The 22,069-nt window shown below is 40.5% G+C and overlaps 1 protein-coding gene across 9 annotated transcripts in view; it reads left to right on the top strand.

Moving 5' to 3' along the window:
- LOC116035508 (ryanodine receptor 3-like) overlaps positions 1–21,861 on the top strand; it is a 109,637-nt gene extending 87,776 nt beyond the window's left edge. For 7 of the 9 annotated variants that reach the window (XM_031278593.2, XM_031278591.2, XM_031278590.2 and 4 more), the window contains 34 exons: positions 796–966; positions 1,129–1,188; positions 1,281–1,415; positions 2,026–2,138; positions 3,603–3,699; positions 4,891–5,000; positions 5,353–5,404; positions 5,493–5,549; positions 5,644–5,743; positions 5,832–5,911; positions 5,991–6,067; positions 6,547–6,620; positions 7,764–7,781; positions 8,440–8,520; positions 8,651–8,739; positions 8,828–8,956; positions 9,082–9,186; positions 10,331–10,412; positions 10,626–11,941; positions 12,099–12,157; positions 12,577–12,748; positions 12,853–12,939; positions 13,040–13,237; positions 13,881–14,011; positions 14,105–14,147; positions 14,252–14,379; positions 14,465–14,525; positions 14,673–14,819; positions 16,143–16,277; positions 16,367–16,523; positions 16,667–16,731; positions 18,725–18,825; positions 19,528–19,579; positions 20,719–21,861. In XM_031278593.2, coding sequence (XP_031134453.1) covers positions 796–966; positions 1,129–1,188; positions 1,281–1,415; positions 2,026–2,138; positions 3,603–3,699; positions 4,891–5,000; positions 5,353–5,404; positions 5,493–5,549; positions 5,644–5,743; positions 5,832–5,911; positions 5,991–6,067; positions 6,547–6,620; positions 7,764–7,781; positions 8,440–8,520; positions 8,651–8,739; positions 8,828–8,956; positions 9,082–9,186; positions 10,331–10,412; positions 10,626–11,941; positions 12,099–12,157; positions 12,577–12,748; positions 12,853–12,939; positions 13,040–13,237; positions 13,881–14,011; positions 14,105–14,147; positions 14,252–14,379; positions 14,465–14,525; positions 14,673–14,819; positions 16,143–16,277; positions 16,367–16,523; positions 16,667–16,731; positions 18,725–18,825; positions 19,528–19,579; positions 20,719–20,814 — 4,578 coding nt within the window. In that variant the 3' untranslated portion in view covers positions 20,815–21,861. The remainder of the gene's footprint in view (positions 1–795; positions 967–1,128; positions 1,189–1,280; positions 1,416–2,025; positions 2,139–3,602; positions 3,700–4,890; positions 5,001–5,352; positions 5,405–5,492; positions 5,550–5,643; positions 5,744–5,831; positions 5,912–5,990; positions 6,068–6,546; positions 6,621–7,763; positions 7,782–8,439; positions 8,521–8,650; positions 8,740–8,827; positions 8,957–9,081; positions 9,187–10,330; positions 10,413–10,625; positions 11,942–12,098; positions 12,158–12,576; positions 12,749–12,852; positions 12,940–13,039; positions 13,238–13,880; positions 14,012–14,104; positions 14,148–14,251; positions 14,380–14,464; positions 14,526–14,672; positions 14,820–16,142; positions 16,278–16,366; positions 16,524–16,666; positions 16,732–18,724; positions 18,826–19,527; positions 19,580–20,718) is intronic. The other 2 variants (XM_035994503.1, XM_035994501.1) reach the window with 1 other exon arrangement.
- The last annotated feature ends 208 nt before the right edge of the window (positions 21,862–22,069 follow it).

Genomic DNA, 22,069 nt, shown 5'->3' with positions numbered 1-22,069 from the left:
AGCTTATTGGCTTATATGCTCCGGTCGCTAAGCAGAAAAGCCAATAGCTTGTGCAGCTGTGCTATATTGTCTATAGTGTAGTTACCTGATTATTTGTGGCCTCCATTCATCACCATGTGTGACATGGTAACTTTGCTTATTCCTCATTGCCTTTTGGGCGGAACACATCTCATCAGGAGTAATGAAGCTCAGCCCTTCTGTCGCAAATCATGTGATCACATGCCATTGGTGTGTTTGCTGTTGATGGATTGTGGTACCCTGGTGTGTTTGGCCAATAGTTACCTCATGCTATTATTATTATGTTGCTCTGTGTGTGTGTCTGTGTGTCTGTGTGTGTGTGTGTGGGGGGGGGTGGGGAAATTAGTGTTTTCACTGAGCCAGCTGCTTCAATTTGGAACAAAAGTGCAATTTCCCCTCACTGGTAACGTCTTGCTGTTTTAACAGCATCAGTCTGCTAGTTCTGTTTCTGCTGAGGTGTGAAACTTCTTTATGCTTCACTGGCCCGGATTAAGTCTGGTCACAGATTTTGCCAGGCCTGAAAAATAAATGCCTCAGTTGCATCTGGCTTTTATTCAGATACAGTGAGAGTTCTCCCACTGTTAACTGAGCTCCAACAAAATACTGTTAAGGTATCAGTTTAAATGTTGAAAGCAAGTGCTTTAGTGCAACATTAATCCTAGCAAAATTGGGAAAATGGTATGTATTACCTTTTTAAAGGACCAGTGTATCAAGCTTCCATAATTTCTTTTATTCACCACTTTGTGTTGTTTGAGGTTAAAATCATGATTTTTTCAGTCTGGAGGACAAGACCAGGAGAGGAAACACAAGAAAAGGCGTGGTGAGTTCTACTCTATCCAGACCTCGCTGATTGTGGCTGCTTTGAAGAAGATGCTGCCAATCGGCCTCAACATGTGTACCCCAGGAGACCAGGAGCTCATCTCTCTAGCCAAGACTCGCTACCTCCTGGTGAGACAACTTTTATGTGACCATGCGCTGGCCACACATTTGATGTAGGTCTAATGAGATCACTGCTTAAAGTGAAGATCTACTCTTACACTCAAACAAGAACACTTCTTTGAAAGATTTGTAAGCTTTACATTTGCATCCCTATTCCTGCTTTTGTTTAAGAGAGACACAGATGAAGAAGTCAAAGATCATATTCGGCAGAATCTGCATCTTCGAGAAAAGGTGAGCATGTCGAAATCAATGACTCTGTGGTTATTAGCTTCCAAAGACACTATGCATTGTACTTCACATCTGTCTTTGTAACACACTCTCAGTCAGAGGACCCTGCAGTGAGGTGGCAGCTAAACCTGTACAAGGACATAGCGATGAGAAGCGAGGGGCCTCCGGACCCTGAGAGGGTGGTGGACCGTATCCAGAGAATATCTGCTGCTGTCTTCAACCTGGAGCAGGTCGGGCTCAAACATTTATGCAGATCCAAACATATTATGAGCTGCTAATGACACCCAGGTTGTTTTTTTCATTAAACAACTGTGAAGGTGCAGGGTCACCAATCATATAGCTAATGTCACTTTAAATATGCTGCCAAAGAGTCAGTCTTGAACATCTGCATAGGATATGGTCACCTCCACACTCACCTGTCCATTCATCATAGCACATAATAAAAGCTCTGGTCATTCACATCCTTGTGTGTACAGTATATTGCGAGATCACAACAACATTGAACCTTGTCTTTTGTTCCATTTTTGTGCACTTTGGTTGGTACAGCCACAAAAAAGCATAGAATCAACTCTGTTTTTACTTGGTTACACGTGAGTGGCGAAACATAAATTGCAGTAATCCTTGACAGAAAATTTGCACTGGGTCGCTTGACCGCTTCTGACTCTTCTCCTGCGCTTCTTCTTTTACTCTTTTCACACCATGAGTTACTAAAGAAATAGTCCTGCTGAGGAAAAAACCTGATGAAAGTGCTATCAGTTATCAGAGATGAGTTTTCCTCGTAGAGAATGCCACTCCAGTGTTAATTAAACATGTAATCTTAACTTATTCTACTCCTATTAGGTGGAGCAGCCATTGAGATCCAAGAAATGTGTATGGCAGAAGTTGCTGTCCAAGCAGAGGAAGCGAGCGGTTGTCGCCTGCTTCCGCATGGCTCCACTTTATAATCTGCCACGGTATGACTGCATACATTACACTTACAGCCTCTACATCTTTGCTGGACTGTTTTTAGCCTAAAACCATGTTAAACAGCCTAATGATGGTGAATCCAGCATGACACTCGAACATTCGAAAGTAGCAGAGAGCTCCTTGTGGTACTAGTAGTAAATGAGAAATTGTGTAGCCAGTATTGTAACATCACCTCTTTGTGTTTGCTGGCCAAATACCACCACACTTTCTTCTTCTTCTTCTTCTTCTTCTTCTTCTTCTGTCTGACTCCCAACCCTAATTTCTCTCTCTTCCTGGGTTCTGACCCTGCATTAATGTACAGCCTCCCTCCCAGCATTTGTAGGACAAATGTCTGGCCCGCAGCTGTTATCAAGGAGTAGAAAAAAAGGACACTAGCAATTTCATGCCCTGCTGCTCTGTAACTCAATCACATGAAGTCAGGCAGAGAGCTACAGTAGGGAGGAAAACAATTATGAGGCCCAACCTGGGGGTGGCCATCTTCAATATGTGCTGAGACGATGTTGCCCGCCTGCCTGACAGCATGACTCATTTATTCAGAGTTGTTGACAGTGAAATATGACACAGTATGCAATAGCTAATAATTATTAGACAGTATTTACAATACGGGCGCAATTGATGGTTTTTGTTTGGGTTAATAGATTTGTGGATTGGCTGGATGTGAAACTTCTGGATAATGTCGACGGTCCCGGAGATTCACACATTCAAATGTCATCTTTTCTCTTTTGTCTCTTTATTCAGCCTTTGTTCTCTCCTCAATATCACACTCTACTGTACCTCATCCCCTCAGGCACAAAAACAATAATTACTTCCTGAAAGCCTACCGACATATTTGGCTGGAGATAATGCATGAGAACTCAGACTATGACCGTCTGCTCTCCATGCTGACGGTAACGTAGCGCTGATCCAACGTTGCAACTGTACGACCTTGCATACCTTTCTTAACTATTGTACCCCTCGCTTTCCTCCAGGCACGGTTTATGCTACAAATGCAACTCCCATTCAAATATTCCCGCTGGTTTTTCCACTGGTCCATATCCGTACAGTAATGCAATGAATAGTTTAACATTTTAGGAGATATTTGTATAATCGCTTTCTTGCCAAGAGTTTGATGAGAAGATTGATACCACTGTCTGAATGCTAAATATGCACCGAGAGCCAGCCCTTAAATGTCAGCTTTAACTGTTGCTGATGTGCAGATACATGGGTGCTTAACACAATCAAAGTTCAGATCAACTCCTTATTCTACTCTAGAATTGCAATTCCTGCCTGCTGATGACAAGGCAGAGAGCATTTCTCTATTTCTAAGCAACATGATAAGTTTCCTCTAAGGTGACCAGTTGGATGTGCCAGCATCCTAAACTAACCTGCATTAACCTCTCCTTGAGGGTCTTCTCCCCTCCTTTGCTCTGCTCTTATCTAACCCAGGCTAATCTCCTCTTACCCTTCCTTAGGCATCGCTCTATTAACCTCTTCCTCCTGGCCTATCAGAGAATATGGATAGAAACAGAGGAGTACTCTTTTGAGGAGAAGCTAGTGCAGGATCTTGCAGTAAGTACTTGTGTCATCCCCCAGTGCCCTCTTGTTGTTACCCATGTGCTGTGGGGAGCTGAGCGTCGCCCCTACAGCACCACTTTCCTTTACTTGTCATCATTAAAAGTACGCCAATTCCACCACACACACTGGCTCGCATTCAGTCATCCATATGATGTTTCTCAACCACACACACACAACCATTTTTGGCAAGCATGACATCACCGCTGATGTCAGAGCCAGCCGGTGTATTTCGACCATCAAGTCCCGTCCAACATCGGTAAGAGGGCATCCTCCCTCGATGCTTCGCCTTACCAATGAAATTTCAGAAAGTTGTAGTGTCTTTCTTAAATTTGAACAATCAAAACATTACAGTTACTTCATACAAGTGCTTCTTCATCGGCACTTTGTAGCACATGATAACCTACAGCAAAATATGCAGAGATTGATTAAAAATGCTTCAAGGATTCATGTAATAGTTTAACAAATTCAGTTTTCTGATGTGGAATAAGAGGCTATCATGAAGGCACGCTGGAACTCGATATATACCCTACTTTGCCAATGGGTGTGTTTTTTTGTTTTTTATAAATAATGAAATAAAGATAACAATTTAAATTACCGATAATACAACTTTTGAAAATCTCATCTATTTCCACACTATTTGAAATGAAAGCCACAGAACTTTATGATCTAGCCAACCAAGCACACATATTTGCAGCAACACTACAGAAAAAAAGTTCCAATGTGTTTGCTATCGTGAAAGAATAGGAAGTCTATGATAAAGTGTAAACTAGGTTCATGGAGAGTCATGCTTAACTCCATTCTTCACCTTTTAACACTGCTGAACATCATCCGCTGTGTGTGAATGTGAGCGTGAGATCTCTTGGCCCTGTTGGATCTCTCTGAGATGTGTGTGTGTGTGTGTGTGTGTGTGTGTGTGTGTGTGTGCGTGTGCGTGCGTGCGTGCGTGTGTGTGTGTGTGTGTGTGCATACACTTGTGGTTTATTGTCTGCATGCTATCAGTGTATGCTATTACTGTCTTTTTTCTGATACAACCTTATTTTCTTAAGGTAAGTGGTGTATAGTACGATAATAGTAACAGTTCAATGTTACTGTAACTACTGCTCATACAAAGTATTTTGGGATCATATAGCTGATATTGAGACTACATGCCTGAGCTCCAGTATGTACTTGCATGGGTTTGTCCAGAAAACGCAGCCTAAGATGGAGGAAGAGGAAGAGGAGGTGGTCAGAAAGCAGCCAGACCCTCTGCACCAGCTCATTCTACATTTCAGCCACAACGCTCTGACTGAGTGCAGGTGAATACACACTCACTGTCACACACCTGGCCACCTGGCACCAACATGTTTGGCTCCATCTGTGCTACATAATAGTTTTGGCCTGTCTCTTAGCTAATAAAGAGCTGCATTAAGATAAATCATCAACATATATTTCACACTGGGACTGAAACACAAGCAGTTCTTTTTAGTATTTATCAGTAGTCGTGCTGCTTACTCTACATACGTTGCATTGACTATAAATATATCCACTGGAACTTTCTTATTATTATTATTATTATTATTATTATTATTATTATTATTAATAAGATGAGATGTGATTGTGTGCTACACAAAGTTTAACCACCAGATATTTATCTTCCTTTTTTGTTAGTTCTTTGGAAGAGGATCCCTTGTATATTGCATATGCAGATATGATGGCAAAGGTACTTTTTTCTCTAAATTGCTTTTACTAAAATGTATGCTCCTGTTAAGCAAAATGTTGCAGGTTTGACATTCTGCGTTCTCTTTTAGAGTTGTGATGAAGGTGAAGAAGAAGAAGATGTTGAAGGGAAAGAGAAAACTTTTGAGGTGCTATTGATTTCTCAGGAATACTCTTCGGAATTTCACTTTGTTTTTTTTAAACCTATTCAGAAGTGGTGCTTACTGTTATCGTTTGATACAGGAAAAGGAAATGGAGAAGCAAAAGATGCTGTACCAGCAAGCCAGACTACATGATCGAGGAGCTGCGGAGATGGTGCTTCAGATGATCAGTGCCAGCAAAGGTAGGAAGAGACACATTCACCTGTCTGCCTTCTTATAACTGCCACCTTTGGTATCGCCACTGTATGATATATCATTTGCGGTCATCAGGTCGGCTTGGTGCTATGGTGACTTTCACCCTCAAACTAGGCATCTCTGTCCTCAACGGGGGAAACATACTGGTGCAGCAGGTACACATCAGTTGGCATGCACAATTTGTATAGTTGACAGCATCAGCCCACTATTTATTGTGCTTCATTCTTGATGCAGAAAATGCTGGACTACCTGAAGGAAAAAAGAGATGTTGGCTTTTTCAAAAGTTTGTCTGGACTGATGATGTCTTGCAGGTAATGAAGCCATAACCTCCACCCACTACACGCAGAAATGTCAGTTTACTGATCACAGGAAGTACCTGTGAGAACAGTGGAGATAACCCTGATGATGTCATTGGGTTTATCTGAGCTTGAGCTTGGAGACTAATATTGTATAACAGAAGGCCTCATTTACAAACTGGGGCTGTTGAAAGATTTTTACCAATCAGGGAGGCTTTAATTAAAACATGCTATTTAATTGGTTGAATTATGGGAAGTGTAGGATCCAGTGTTTTTGGAGATCTGAAATATATTAGGGACTAAAAGTCAGGATATTATCAACCATTTGTTTTAACCATTATAGTTTGAACTGTCTCTTATGAATCCACTAACTTAAAGGAAGTGCAATACTACATTTCTAGAATACCACTTTAAAATACATATTGCAGAAATACAGATTATAGAAATGAAATGTATCATACAGTAATTCAGGCTTTGTATTTTATCTCTTATAGTGTCCTGGACTTAAATGCATTTGAAAGGCAAAATAAAGCTGAAGGTCTGGGGATGGTTACTGAAGAAGGATCAAGTAAGTGAGGATACTACACGTGGTAAACGTCTCTGAGACTGTCATTGATTACAAACAATATGAGTGATTAATGTGTCTTCTAACAGGAGACTTTTAATCACAAAGATACACGATATATCTATGACCTTAATGTGGTACTGAATAAGAATCTTTAGACGAAGTCTATATCTGTGGCATAGTGCGATTCTATGATGTGTATCATTGTATGGAAAAGCACAATATAGACATAATCTCAATACTTAAAGTAAGTAATTTATGTACTTCACTGTGTTTTTGCTGAATGCTGATCTGAGAGTATCTCTGTAACTCGACAATGAAACAGGTTGTGGAATGTCTAGATTTATTTGTGCAGCAGACGCACCTTTTTCTTCAGCAACACTAAGCATTTTCAGCCACTCAGTCTTACAGATGTGGCCCACACCGCAGTGCGAGCTGTAAGAGATCTCGCTGAGGACACCTTATTGTGGCATGATGTGGCTCATCCTGGCTCATGGCGTTACCGTCCTTTTAGTCAGGCTTGTAATTGGCTGCAAGACGAAGGACGCAGCATTAGCTTGACAAAACACCTGCTCTTTAGTTTGCTGTTGTGCAAGCCCATCTCCATGTCACGTGTGTCTCCCGTGTGTCATGTTATATGTCATCATCATAATATAGATAAACCTGTGCTACTGTATGTCTAAGTCCTGTCTGGGCCTTGTCTGCCATATAAAAGCAATCAGTCACAAGTACATCCACATGAAAATCCACATTTAATCAGAGGTCTCTATTCTATCTGATGGGTTGCATACAGTATAAAGATATGGTTTTTTTTCATGCATATTCCAGCTCATTTTCACCTCATGAACTCAGGCATAAGTGATGGTAACTGTTAGTCTTCTGTCTAACCTGTAGTCTGTCTAACCTGTAGTCTAAACACCTGCCCTAGTGAGCAGACTGCACTTCAAGACTTTGTTTAATTGTAACCGCATGTCAATGTCGCTAATCAATGTGAGTATGTAAAGATATATCTATAGCGCTATCACTCTCTCCTGTTCCTACTTCTTCTGATTGAATATCAATGTCTTCTCCTTTGCTTATGTCTGCTTTTGTTTTGTTTGTTTGTTTGTTTTCTCCTGATCATGTTTTTTATCTCATCGGTCGCAGTCAACGTGAGTGAGCGGGGTAAATACATGGTTTAGATTCTACTCATTTTTATGCAATGCTGACATCTTGATTGCTCTCCGTTCAACTCCTTCCTCGCTCTCCTCATTCCCCTCCAATCCCTCTCTACCCCCATTCCTCCTCCTCCTCCTCCTCCTCCTCCTCCTCCTCCTCCTCCTCCTCCTTCTCCTCCTCCCTTGTCTTGAATGCAATACAACCACCTTCTTTGTACCTTGGACTGAAGGAGCGCATGCATGCTTATATGACATCTGGATAGATTGTTCAGTCCATGGTCAGGTGCCCCAAACTGACTCACATCTCTCCACTTCTTCTTTTGTAAGAAGTCAGTGCTTGTCACCTGTGTCGGACTTTTTATTTTTTTGTTCATTTTGATGATACTAACCAGCGTGTAATAAAAAACAAATCTTCCAAAGCTTTTATTGTAAGAAACAAAAAAGCTTAGTTTTATTTTGGGGAAAAAATGATGCACTATACCTCGTCTGTGTGTTCTGAACTTCAAATATAGTGCACATAATTTGATGCTGTTTGACAGCCAGACAGCAGCTTTATGAGAAAGTGAAAGCTATGCAAGACCATATGCCTGTACTGATATTAAAATGATGGGTCTCTGACCTTTTTATCACTGAAAGGGGCAGTGAATCTCATTTCCTGTCCTCAGGTTCCAAGGTTCTGCAGAATGATGAGTTCACTAAGGATCTCTTTAGGTTTCTACAGCTTCTCTGTGAGGGCCACAACAATGGTAGGTGGACACTTTTTTTCCATTAACCAAAATTAAAGAAGAGCTGCATGTCTCTAAACAACAGGCTGGGTGGTGTGAATCTACTCAACGACCAATTATATCTTTCCTCTTATTTTGTCAAATGTTTTAGATTTTCAAAACTTTCTGAGGACTCAGACAGGGAACACAACTACTGTTAACATCATCATTAGTACTGTAGACTACCTACTAAGACTCCAGGTATGAAATTATTACAGACAGATCTAGAAAAAAATCATTCATTTATGTTCTTTAATGTGCCAAATCATTTTCTTCTTTCCTCTATTAGGAATCCATCAGTGATTTCTACTGGTACTACTCTGGTAAGGATATTATAGATGAGGCAGGTCAGAGAAACTTCTCCCAAGCACTGGCAGTGGCTAAGCAGGTCTTCAACTCTTTAACTGAGTATATACAGGTACCATATCACAACACACTGCACCACAATAAGCGCTAATTAAAATCATGAGCTCAAACATCTGATTTTGATGCTCTGTGATTATCTCTCCTCGCTCTGTGTGCTCTCTATGCTGTGTGCTCCAGGGTCCATGTATCGGGAACCAGCAGAGTCTGGCTCACAGCAGGCTCTGGGACGCAGTGGTGGGCTTCTTGCATGTTTTTGCCAACATGCAGATGAAACTATCCCAGGTTTGTACTTTTGTCTGCAAAGTGGCGGTGCTGCCATGTTTTTGTACTGTGCTGACAAACGTTTCCATTTTATGCTACCTTATTCTTCTACTCCACTACAGAGGGAAATATAGTCATCTTTAGTCCACTTCATGTATTTGACAGCTACTAGCATCAATCAATCAATTCATTTTTATTTCTCTCAGTATAGTTGCAGATTAAGGTTTTACATATTTATAAAACATACCATTTTATAAAATTTGATTCAGTATTATAGATTTAAGTTTATAAAGTGGTTAAAATTAGCTCCACTAGATCAACTACTAGATTCAATTTCTATGTGTGACGTGCAACAGAGGAAGCCTGCTGGAATCAAATCAGGGTTTGCATTAATGTATAAGCAAAAATGTAATATTTGGGATGTTTTTTTTAGCCAAGTGTTTAAGCCATATACCATTTAAGTGGTTATTTTACTGAAGTCAAATTTTAAATTGTAATGGAGTACTTCTGTTTAGCAGTGTTGCTTCTTTTACTTAAGTAAAAATCTGAATAATTCATCCACCAATGGTATGTGTCCTTGTCAGATAGAGGCTCCTTTAACATATCTGTAGCCACTAGAGGTCTCTCCAGGCTTGAGGATAACCTCAGGCTACTGCAGTATAATTACATATGTCATTCCAATCAGCTACAGTATATGATGTATGACTCCATCAAATCCATGATATTTCCACCAATAAGCCGGAAATGGGATAAAATCCAGCTGCCTAACCTTATCTCATGGTCATTAGAAAGGACAGTAGAAGCCTGTATGAAGGAGAGCACAGGTGGAGGGGTTTGAATTTTGAATTTAGCGCATCAAAGTACGCCTCAGATTTATGGCATGCCGAATACAGACTCCATAGAGACCCTAACTGAGTCAGACGGACCTAGCCATCTGCTCTCAGACAGTAAAATAACATTAACCCTGGTGCTGATGGATGGATGTTACCTAGAAGGCCCTTCTGGGCCCCAGCAGGGCCATTGTGGGTCCCCACAATCTGAGGCAGCCTTGATCTCTCAGGGATATTAGACAATGATGGCTGTACTCTTACAGGGAGGCCATCAGTAGTCTGTGTGATAGTGTAGTGTGAGTCACTAGGTTTCCCTTTTTGTCTTCTCCTCACAGGACTCCAGTCAGATTGAATTATTGAAGGAGCTGCTGGACCTGCAGAAGGACATGATCGTCATGATGCTCTCCCTACTCGAAGGTTTACTTTTTGATGAGTCACCACATGAGCTGTGCCAGCATCATGAGTTTGCAAGGATATTGTCTCTTTTATGACTTTCATTAAACAGATTTGTTTGCTTCGAATGTAATCAAATATTTAGCAAAGCCGCTTTGCATAATCTGCATAGAGTGTTGCCTGTGAACGTGTGTACTAACAAACTTTGCTTTGGTCTCTTTCTCCGTAACTTCACAGGTAATGTTGTCAATGGTACTATTGGCAAACAAATGGTGGACACCTTGGTGGAATCTTCCAGCAACGTGGAGATGATCCTGAAGTTTTTCGACATGTTCCTCAAGTTGAAGGACCTGACTACCTCGGACAGCTTCAAGGAGTATGACCCCGAGAGGAAAGGGGTCATCTCAAAGAAAGATTTCCAGAAGTCCATGGAGAACCAGAAACAGTATTCCCAGTCTGAGATTGAGTTTCTTCTCTCATGCGCTGAGGCTGATGAGAACGACATGTTCAACTACACACAGTTTGTGGAGAGATTTCATGAACCCGCCAAGGACATTGGCTTTAATGTAGCTGTGTTGCTGACTAATCTCTCTGAGCATATGCCTCATGATGCTCGCCTCTCAACGTTCCTCGACCTGGCTGAGAGTGTCCTCAGCTACTTCGAGCCTTATTTAGGTCGTATTGAGATCATGGGTGGAGCCAAGCGCATCGAGAGAGTCTACTTTGAGATCAGTGAGTCAAGTCGCACCCAGTGGGAAAAGCCTCAGGTGAAAGAGTCAAAGCGGCAGTTTATTTTCGATGTCGTCAACGAAGGCGGGGAGAGTGAGAAAATGGAACTGTTTGTCAACTTCTGCGAGGACACCATCTTCGAGATGCAGCTGGCCTCTCAAATTTCCGAGCCAGACCCAGCGGAGCGTCCGGAGGAAGATGAGGTCGACAACCAGAGTGTGGTGGAAAAGCAGCAGGAGGAGGAAGAGGAGGAGAGTGTGATGTTGGAGTCTTCCTCAGCTTTTACAATCGCCTGCATCTCCATGAAAAAAAGCCTCTGCCACTTCCGCCAGCTGCTCACTCTCAAGAGCATGAGGCGGCAGTACAGAAAGTTCAGGAAGATGAGCGTTAGGGAGATGGTGCGAGGCTTCTTCTCTTTCTTCTGGATGATCATCACAGGCCTCTTCCACTTTGTCTACAGCCTGGTTTGGGGTTTCTTCCACATCTTGTGGACCACCATGTTTGGGGGTGGCCTCGTCGAAGGGGCCAAGAACATGAAGGTGACGGACATTTTGGGAAACATGCCAGACCCCACCCAGTTTGGGATCCACGGAGACGTGTTGGAGATGGAGAAGATGGAGGCGAGTGAAGCTTCAGCGTTGGCGGAGATGGGTCAGATGGCTCAGGGAGATGCAGCAGAGGCAGACCTGATGGCTGAGTTGCTGAACATACAGCCCAAGAAGGAGGGAAAGCACGGGGCTGAGCCAGGTTTGGGGGATGTGTCAGAGGTGGTGGTGGGGGATGCTCCGTCCATTGCCAGCGCTGTTAAGCAGAAGAAGGCACAGGTCAGTACTCATGTTAAATCCAATTCAATTTCCAAATCATGTCTTTATTGATAGACACTGGAGACACTAAAACATTAGTAACTTGAAACACATTTGTTATTATATTAGAACAAACTGTTTAAGTGACTGATGGTCAAAACAATGTATTTTGTTTTAGTTGGCTGCAAAGAAGAGAGCTGTAAATGGAGACTACAAATCGGATTCAGAGAAAGGAGAGTAAGTGTTCTTAATTTGTTCATTGTTCATCCTCAGTGGAATTAAAATGTATATGAGTTGTATGTGATTAAAACATCTTTAAACATTTTCTGATGGCACAGAGTGTATCATCGTGTTTCGCTGTCTGCCACCGTCTTTTTTTTTTTAAATATTCTAACATTTTCAAATTCCTCACAAAGGGGCTTCGAGTACGAACAATGTCAGATATTTAATTTTGAGATTTAAGTTACCTCCTGATGGGATGTGATGTTGGATGTAAATCTGGTAGACTCTGGGTGTACTGTGCTTCTGTGGTTTTGTTCTCCTCATAGGTCACATGCATACATGCATGTGTGTGTGTCTGTGTGTGTGTGCGCATATCTGTGACCTGGCAGCAGCGTTGTATCTGTCTGCCACTAATAGAGAAATTATTGTTGCAGTTCAGAAGATGGCGAGAAGAAGGACAATGACAAGGCCAAAGATGAAGGCCCTCCAGAGCCGCCAGTGGAGAAGAAAGCCCCGAAGAAGAGGATCGGCCAGAAGAAAGAACTACCAGAGGTCTTCATGGCTAGCTTCTTCGCTGGCTTGGAAATCTACCAGACTAAGATGCTGGTCAGATATTTCCCTCACAGCTGTCTTAAAGTCTTTAGTTTAGAACTATTAGCTTAAGTATGTTAAGGTGGTACAAGCTTATACAGGAATAATTTTTTTCACAGAATTACCTTGCCAGAAACTTCTACAACCTCCGCTTCCTGGCACTTTTTGTCGCCTTTGCTATCAACTTCATTCTGCTCTTCTACAAAGTAAGCTCGAATTTAAGGTGTTAATGTAGACAGTTTAATTATTGAACATTGTTGTAAGGGCTTTGCTAAATACCTTTTTAAACGACTCATTGTCTTTCAGGTGGCCGGTGATTACTCAGACGATGAAGACCCCTGGGATGGTCGAGGCAGAACCAGGGAGGAGGATGAAGACGAGGCTGCACTTGAGTATTTCGTCCTGCAGGAGAGCACAGGTTACATGGCGCCAACGCTTCGCTGTCTGGCTATACTACACACTATCATATCTTTCCTGTGTGTAGTGGGATACTACTACCTGAAGGTACAGTAACACTAGCTGACAAGAAAATACACATATGTAATTATTTAGTTTTTTGGGGCATTTTAGGCCTTTATTTGACAGGACAGCTGAAGACATGAAAGGTGAGAGAGAGGCGGGAATGACATGCAGCAAAGGGCCTCAGGTCGGAGTCGAACCCGGGCCCGCTGCATCGAGGAGTAAACCTCTATGTATGGGCGCCCGCTCTATCAACTGAGCTATCTAGGCGCCCTATACTGTAAAAAATAAGATTTCAACAAAGCTTTTTAGCCCTGCTGTTGTGATCGCTGACTTCCTGTTGCTTTTAGCAGTAAAGCTGTTTTACTTGCATCTTTATAAATACTATTTAAGTAGTCGTACATTTTATTCCCAACTTGTATATACGTTTGTACATTCTTTCTTTTGTATTTTTTTATCTTTATTTTTTGAATATTTGTTCTTGTATTCTATCCTATTTATTATGTCTTGTATATTCTGTATGTGTGCTGTGTGTCTGATATTTTGCTGCTGTAACACTGAAATTTCCCAATTTGGGATCAATAAAAGTCTTTCTAATCTAAACGGACTGGATATGCAGCATGTTAACTTAAATCACTGTGTTATTTCCTTTACTGCACTAACAACGCAATTCCCTTTTGTGTCCAAGGTGCCCCTGGTAGTGTTCAAACGTGAGAAGGAGATTGCGAGGAAGTTGGAGTTTGCCGGCCTTTACATCACAGAGCAGCCGTCAGATGATGACATCAAAGGACAGTGGGACAGACTGGTCATCAATACTCCGTGAGACAACTACAGTACAGCTATTCACCCATGATCTTTTATAAACAATGGATTAATGCAGATTTGTTTGTTTGTTTTTGCTGTTTTTATCAGTTCCTTCCCCAACAACTACTGGGATAAATTTGTGAAACGCAAAGTAGGTGTAATTTTTGTGTATTCTTTTATGCAAACACAAACCATAAACCCAATCTGGTGATACTTACTTGTGTACTTTTGTTCCTGTTTTGCTGCTATTTGTAGGTGATCAAAAAGTACGGAGACCTGTATGGAGCTGAGAGGATAGCAGAGCTGCTGGGGATGGATAAGAGTGCCTTGGATTTCAACCCTACAGAGGAAACCGTTGTCAAAGAGGCTTCACTAGTGTCATGGTGAGAGATTAGACAGAAATAGATAGAATAGAGGTCAAATAGGAAATATGAGCCCCTCATATCAACCTTTCTTCTTTTTTGCCAGGTTGAGCTCAATCGACACAAAGTACCATGTCTGGAAATTGGGAGTGGTGTTTACAGACAATGTAAGTTTGAGTACACTTTGGGATGATTAATTGCTCTGTTTTGTGGTTTTATGGATGGAAGAGTGAATTATTTGATGAATGGGTTGATTGATGATATTTTGACCGGACAGATGGATTCTGATCAACTTCTCTTCGCTTCTCTACTAGTCATTCTTGTATCTAGTGTGGTACACCACCATGTCCATCCTGGGCCACTACAACAACTTCTTCTTTGCTGCTCATCTGCTGGACATCGCCATGGGGTTCAAGACCCTTCGCACCATCCTCTCCTCCGTCACACATAACGGCAAACAGGCAAGGATTTGTAGGATGCCGGTCTTCCTCCAAGCAGCAGGGGTCACTGCAGAGTTAGTGGTCGGGGTTAGGTTGTAACCACCGGCTGTTTATTCCTCGATGTGCAACCTCGAGCCTCTGATGGCATTTTGTGTAATACTGGTGTCAAGCCTGTTGTCAACTGTAGAAAGAATGTATAATGTCTCATTTTGCTTAAGATGTTAACACAAAAGGCAATCATGATCCATTATCTGTGTTCTACTGCTTGATCAGCAAAGAAACAAATACTCTGAAAAGAATTGTGTGAGCTGCAGGACTTTTGTGTTTTTCTTCTAGCATTTTTGACCACCAGAGTACAGAGACTCTGAAGCAAAAGTAGGCAGCCAAGCCTTGATATGCTACAAGTGGTTTTGGCTAAGATATTGGCAAACTGTAAATCTGATTTGGTCTAATATCTGTTTCTCTACACTTTCTGTACACGGTTGGCAAGTATCACACTAGTGGCTTGTGTTGCCTTCCGTGCAACATGTCATAATGTATAATGGATGTTAAAATTATGCTCGGTTGAGCAAGAATGTGTCATCTAGTAAATATTGTATGTGCTGTGTCCATTTTTGTATCTTTGCATCCAATAATTGCATCTCTCCCTCATGATATAATTTGGAGAACTAAGGCAAAAGGGAGAGATTCAAGTAAAGGGAGCGCGGATGCGTACATGTGAATTTAGATAAGCCCAGTATCCTTTGACATTTGAGTTAAAATGGCTCAATTGCCTTTATTTCAGTTTCAATGCTGACTGTCAGTTCCTACAGGGAATTCTCATGTCAACTGACCTGAGGCAAAAATTGAATGTCAATCTCCAAGGGTGGAAATGCACCCACATGGCGAGGCCGCAAGGAATCGCTGACACCTCTCGCACTCAGCTGCCTGTGGGCAGATCAATCACACCGTCAATCCAGATGCAGTTTTTTTTTATTATTTTTTTATTTGATAATTTAATAAAAGAACGGCACGTAACACTGCACAGCAGTAATTACATAGGCCGACATTTTAATGCTGCTTCCACTGTTGTTGCTGTTTAGGTTCATCAGTGCAGGAGCTGTGTCTGTATGGAGTGTATTTATATAAATAAATGTCAAACTGATGTGTGCGATTGCTGCCTGCTCTGCTCTTGCCGCCAGCAATCCGCCCGCGTTCCTCATGAGGGTTTAACTGCTTTTTATAGAAAACGAATGGGAGCTGGCAGCTATGTGTAATGTTTCTAGCCCAAGTACATAAATAGACAGGAAGTTTGTAGTGACATTTTACTGACTGCGATCTGTATTTTTTTGTTTTTCTTTCAAGCTGGTGTTGACAGTGGGCCTGCTGGCAGTTGTGGTCTATCTCTACACTGTGGTGGCCTTCAACTTCTTCAGGAAGTTCTACAACAAGAGTGAGGATGAGGATGAGCCAGACATGAAGTGTGATGACATGATGACTGTAAGTATCAATCACATGTATTAAAAAAAAAAAAAAAAAAAGATAAACACAGCCAGACTTGCAAAGAGCCTCCCTCTGTGTTTCCACAGTGTTACCTGTTCCACATGTACGTTGGGGTGAGAGCAGGAGGGGGCATTGGGGATGAGATCGAGGACCCAGCTGGGGACCCCTATGAGCTCTACCGCATCCTTTTTGACATCACCTTCTTCTTCTTCGTCATCGTCATCCTCCTGGCCATCATCCAGGGTGAGCTTCAGCGTTGTACTTGCACTTTTGAGTTTTTTGTTGTTTTTGTTTTTTTGTTGTAGTGTTTTACCACAAGCCAAAATATCCCATTTCAACAAAACTTTCTCAAACGTTTTCCTCAAAAAATTCCTCTATGGTTGCAGGTTTGATCATTGATGCCTTTGGAGAGCTGAGAGACCAGCAGGAACAAGTCAAAGAGGACATGGAGGTGAGAGTAGATTTAATTCTCACCCGTACTTGCCAAACTATGGAGCGCTGAAGGCGTTCAGGGGAAGCAGGCGTGGGTTGAGGATGGGAGGGCTTTTTGTCCTCTGAAGGAACATAATATGATTTAATGACATTATTTACTGTATGATAAGAGCTACAAAAATAAGTTGTGTGTAAGTTGTAAATGACTAAAACCACCATGGTACTATGACAAAGAGAAGGAAGGGATGTGATGTCATATTATGATGATATCATACTAAGTCTGTATGTTTTACAGAAAATAAGCCGCTTAACTTGAACACTGTTGAAAAGGAAATTCCTTTCCTTTTAGGACAGCTTGAGTTTAGACATGTGGCCTACTTTTGTTTTTTGAACTCTCCATCTCTCTTCAGTCTTTCAAGCAACAGTCAGTCAGATGAAGCTCTGAGCACACGTTTGGTCCTTAAGAGATTGCAGTGACGGGAAAATAAATATTTAGTTTAAAATATGAGTGAATGACGTTTTAGCCCAGATGACCCCGGTGACAGTGTTGGGAGTAACGCGTTATAAAAGTAACGCAATTACAGTAATGTATTCCTTTTTGCTGTAACGCATTAATATAACGCATTACTAATTAAATTTCGGTAATATTATATTATTATATATTATATTATATAGTAACGCGAGTTACAATGCATTTTAATGCAACATTTAGTGGTGCATTGTTTTTTTAAAGAATTCACCAACACCGCACATTTCTTCACAGGAAAAAAAAAAAGGCGTATTATTTTCCTGTCGCTGTATTCGATGGTTGAGATGACTGCAGAGACAGATACATTTGCGAGATGGATATTATTTTCAGGAGTTATTACACTGCGTTGAAGTGAGCTGTCCTGTTTCTGTTCCCGTGGTCAGAGCCAGAACCAGAGACGGTACGGACAGCATGTATGTCCCAACAGGTGACGGTACGTCAGCGGCTGACAGATATAAACATGTCGGGAATTAATGTTGAGGCTTGCTACACGTAAATATCATTGCATTTTTATCAGCCGTGGAGAGTAACTCTGCCTGTAGTGGAATGGCTTCGAATGACGACCAAAAGCGCTTGTCTTTTACTGTGACCATTTACTGTTCAATATGTTGCAGTTTTACAAACAAGAAAGTGAACAACTGGAGCCTGACGGACATGTTGCATCTCAGTAAGCTAGCAAGAGTAGGCTACACAACAGACAACGTCCGTGTAGCCTACTTCAAAATAAAAGCACTTCCTGTGACGGTTCGCAGTAATACTAAATTACTGTTAAAAAAGGTTGTGTAGGCTACATTTTCACAAATCAGCTGTAAATCAAGTACTATAAATAATGTTAATAGTGAGTTTTAATCACACTATAATTGAACATTTCCTTTAGAGTGTTAAAAAGTGTTTAAACTAAACAACATGAATTCTTATTGAAGTGCTATAAACAAACATTTTACAACAATGCCGTACTTTTAATTGAGTATTTTCATTTTCTCCTAATTACCTATTATACGTTTTACTTATCTATTTTTTATAGCTTTAGTTACTTTGCATATTTATATTAATTATACAAAATATGAATAATCTATGATGTATTAAAGTGGATTCACAAGCTAGCTGCCAAATCAAACATAACCCTGTTATTTTGGTAAAAGTAACTCAAAAGTAATGCAAAAGTAGTGTAACACATTACAATTCAGAGACAGTAATATTGTAATATAACTAATTACTCTCAAATGACAGTAACTAGTAATCTATAATGTATTACATTTTGGAAGTAACTTGCCCAACACTGCCCGGTGACATGACTTTCATTGTTATTTTCTCAGACTTTAGAAAGCTCAGAAGACTTAATACAACTGTTCACAGGCTGAGTAGTACTAACCATGGCGAGTGAACTGATCTTTATGTGTAAAATGAGTGGAGGCCCCCTTTACAAAATAATGCAAAATGTCCAAAAGAGAGCAGGTGTTCTAATTATCTGTTCTGTCCCCAGACCAAATGTTTCATTTGTGGGATCGGTAACGACTACTTTGACACAACCCCTCACGGCTTCGAGACTCACACCTTACAAGAGCACAATTTGGCCAACTACCTGTAAGTATCCCGCCTTCGAGCATTTTATATAACCTTTTTTTTTTACTTTTTATTGCAAATGTGATTATCATTATCGTCATCTCTCGCCAACATGTGTTTCTGTAATTTAACCACATGATTGATGGCTTCAGCACATTACCATAGCATCAGGGCCAAAGTCACTAATAGCCCCAGTGATCCAGAACACTAGTTTCCCTTCAGGTATTCTTTCCATCTGTCTCTGCGTTTCCCCCCGCACTCCCTGCTTATCCAGTGTTTCTGTGTAATGCCCGTGACAATAGAAGGTCTCAGTCCATTTGCGCTCACAGTCAGCTGGCCAGAGGATATGAGAGCGACCTCATTATGTTGCTTCATTACTATTTAATGACATGAACTTTATTGGAAAATAGGTTTGTGATAGCATGCTCTCATACAGTATTCATCAGAATTTGGCAGGCTGCGATACCCACAGAGATACAGCGGCCCGTTGCCATTTAATCTTGATTTAAGAAACAACAGGTGATTTGGGGATGGAGATGGGATGGTGTTACTTGTACAGTAACACTGAATCTTGTTACTACGGTGTTAACAAAGTAAAATGTACCTCAGCAAAGCCTTCTTTTTTTCCTCTCAGATATTTAGATAGAAGAATTTTAAATGTGTCATTGTTTTTTTTGGGTCTGACGGTTGTTTTTTGTCTCATTGGCCTGGCTTTCTCTAAAGGTTTTTCCTGATGTACCTTATCAACAAGGATGAGACAGAGCACACTGGCCAGGTACAGTATGACTCTACACTAATCTTCAACCAACCAAAAATGACAAAATTATTACCATTATTATCCTGTCACTGTCAGAAATAATGTGGTGCTGTCTGTGCTCAGGCCGAATGATTGAAGGGAAATATCTAATTGCAATCTTTCTGACCAACATTGCTGTTGAATTTACATTGTGATTTATTTATTTTTATAATAAGATAATAAGGCAAATAAGCATTATCACATCTTGTTTCTACATGAATAGTTGTTTCAGTCCAGTGTTCCTTAAGGAACAACATTAGAATTTTACATTTATGATAAAACTTGACATTTCTCCACGATATTAATGAAATGCAAAAGTGCCAACTGCATATTTTGTCATTCATGTTAATGTCAAACTGCTGGTAAGTCACGTTAAACTACTTCAAAGCCCGGATTCCTGGCAGTAAAACAATAAGATGTGCTTAAAGTTCAACTGTGAGATTGTGAATAACTCTATTAACCACTTGTCTGTCATTTATATTCGACAACTACTTAGCTACCTGCTAACTACCTGTCTGAAATTGATGTTTGAAAAGACTTTTTAAAGACCGCATTTAAAAAACAAAACAAAAAAAAAAACATTGTTTACCAAAATGGACAGACTAAGGCATTCAAAGAGTGGGCATAATAACAAGGCAACAGCCACAATGTATTTTGTTGTTGTTTTGTTAACTTGCAGAATTCATGTTATTTGACTACAACTGAGTAAATTTGACATAAATGTGACAGACATTTGACTATAATGACAGCTGACATTATTGATAACACCTGCCATAAAGTCAGCAATAATGGCAGCTGGCATTATTGCCAGCAAGTCATGGTCATCAACCTAAACTTTCACTTCCTACAGCTTGTTCAGACAGTGTTGATTATTTAAATTATAATTAAATAGAAAATTGCAATTTGAAAACATTCCAATATATAAGAACATTTAATTGCTCAGCTTATTTTTGTATGCATGTACAATAATATTGCGCAACATGAGATTGCGATAACGATATTTAGTCGATATATCTTGCACCCCTAATGTACGTATTCATGCATATACATTGTCCAAAATGTAAATTACTTAATTTTGAGTAACACTTTCACACCCATGTATGTGTGTCTGACTCCAGGAGTCATATGTGTGGAAGATGTACCAGGAGCGATGTTGGGATTTCTTCCCAGCTGGAGATTGCTTCCGCAAACAGTACGAAGATCAGCTCGGATAGATAAGAGACAAGATAAGATAAACCTTTATTGATCCCCAAAGGGGTAATTTGGATAGAGCAGATGCATTCTCTTTACCTCTATCTATATTAAGTGGGCTGCTGGAAAATGTAGTCCTACATACTGCTGCTGGACTACACCACCGCACAGCCATCCCGTCAATGCTTCAGACTGGCCGAAGGAGAGACAAGAGAAAATTACTTTTTTTTAATCTATAAAAGAGAAACCTCTCCTACCCGTGTCAGATGTACCCTTGTGACCACCGGTACAGTGCCAATCGATGAGAATACGACCTGTAACTTGCCCAGACGTTTTCATTTTTTTTATTTTGGGACTCGTCTTTGACAGCGTGTTGCCTTTTACTCCACATAACCCCAAATCATTGCACAATTTTTTTTTGTCTTTTTGAGAAACACTGGGTTGTGTGGGGTTATTGGACAATGTGTCAGTCATATTATGCACAAGAACCCAACTTCAATATTTTGAAAATATTGAACTTGAGACTTAATGCCAAAAGTAAAGTGGAGGAGTTCAGTAGATTTACATAGTGCGCAAAAATGTGATATAAGAAGTTTTTTTCCAGATGTTGTAACCTTGCATATTGAGATGTTTTAGAATAAAGTGGCAAAAAGATTTATTACTGTATGTAGGATAAAAAAAGCCTAATTTTTTCATGAAGTGCCTTACAGTACTGTATCTACATTACAATGAAGCTATGCAAAACTTTTGTTTCTTCTTTATTGTATGTAAGTACAGTAATTCTCCTGGAGCAGTAACGAGTAGCTGTCCAGATATGTAGTTTGTGGCTGAACTTTTTCATTTGAACATGGAAGAACAGCGTTGGTTTGATTTGACAGATTTCTTGCTGAATGCAGCATAACTGCAAATGTTCAAGGTACACAGTGTAAAAATGACATCAGAATTTACTGAACAACTTCAAACAAGAACAAAAATGTAATTGCTATTGTATGGCCATTTGTATGTAGTAGCTTTGCTGATCTGTGCATTTCTTTTGATGGGAAAAAATAAAGAAATCAATGCAAGAAATATTCATGTTTGTGCTATTCATTGGGATACATGAAGTGATATTGATTTTCTAAATACACCCACAAAAAGTACATTTCAACTTTTAAAACATCATAACAGGACAAGTTATTTGAGACAGTGAGTCATTTCAGTCCCAAAATCAGCAAGATGCAACATCTGCCTCTGCGGCTAATCCAAATCTTTTCAAAATAAGATACCTACTGTGTGCAA

Source organism: Sander lucioperca, chromosome 18 (assembly GCF_008315115.2).
Source record: "Sander lucioperca isolate FBNREF2018 chromosome 18, SLUC_FBN_1.2, whole genome shotgun sequence".
Taxonomy (NCBI): Eukaryota; Metazoa; Chordata; class Actinopteri; order Perciformes; family Percidae; genus Sander; species Sander lucioperca.
Note: the sequence above shows the minus strand (reverse complement) of the source record. Positions and strands in the feature narration are given on the sequence as shown.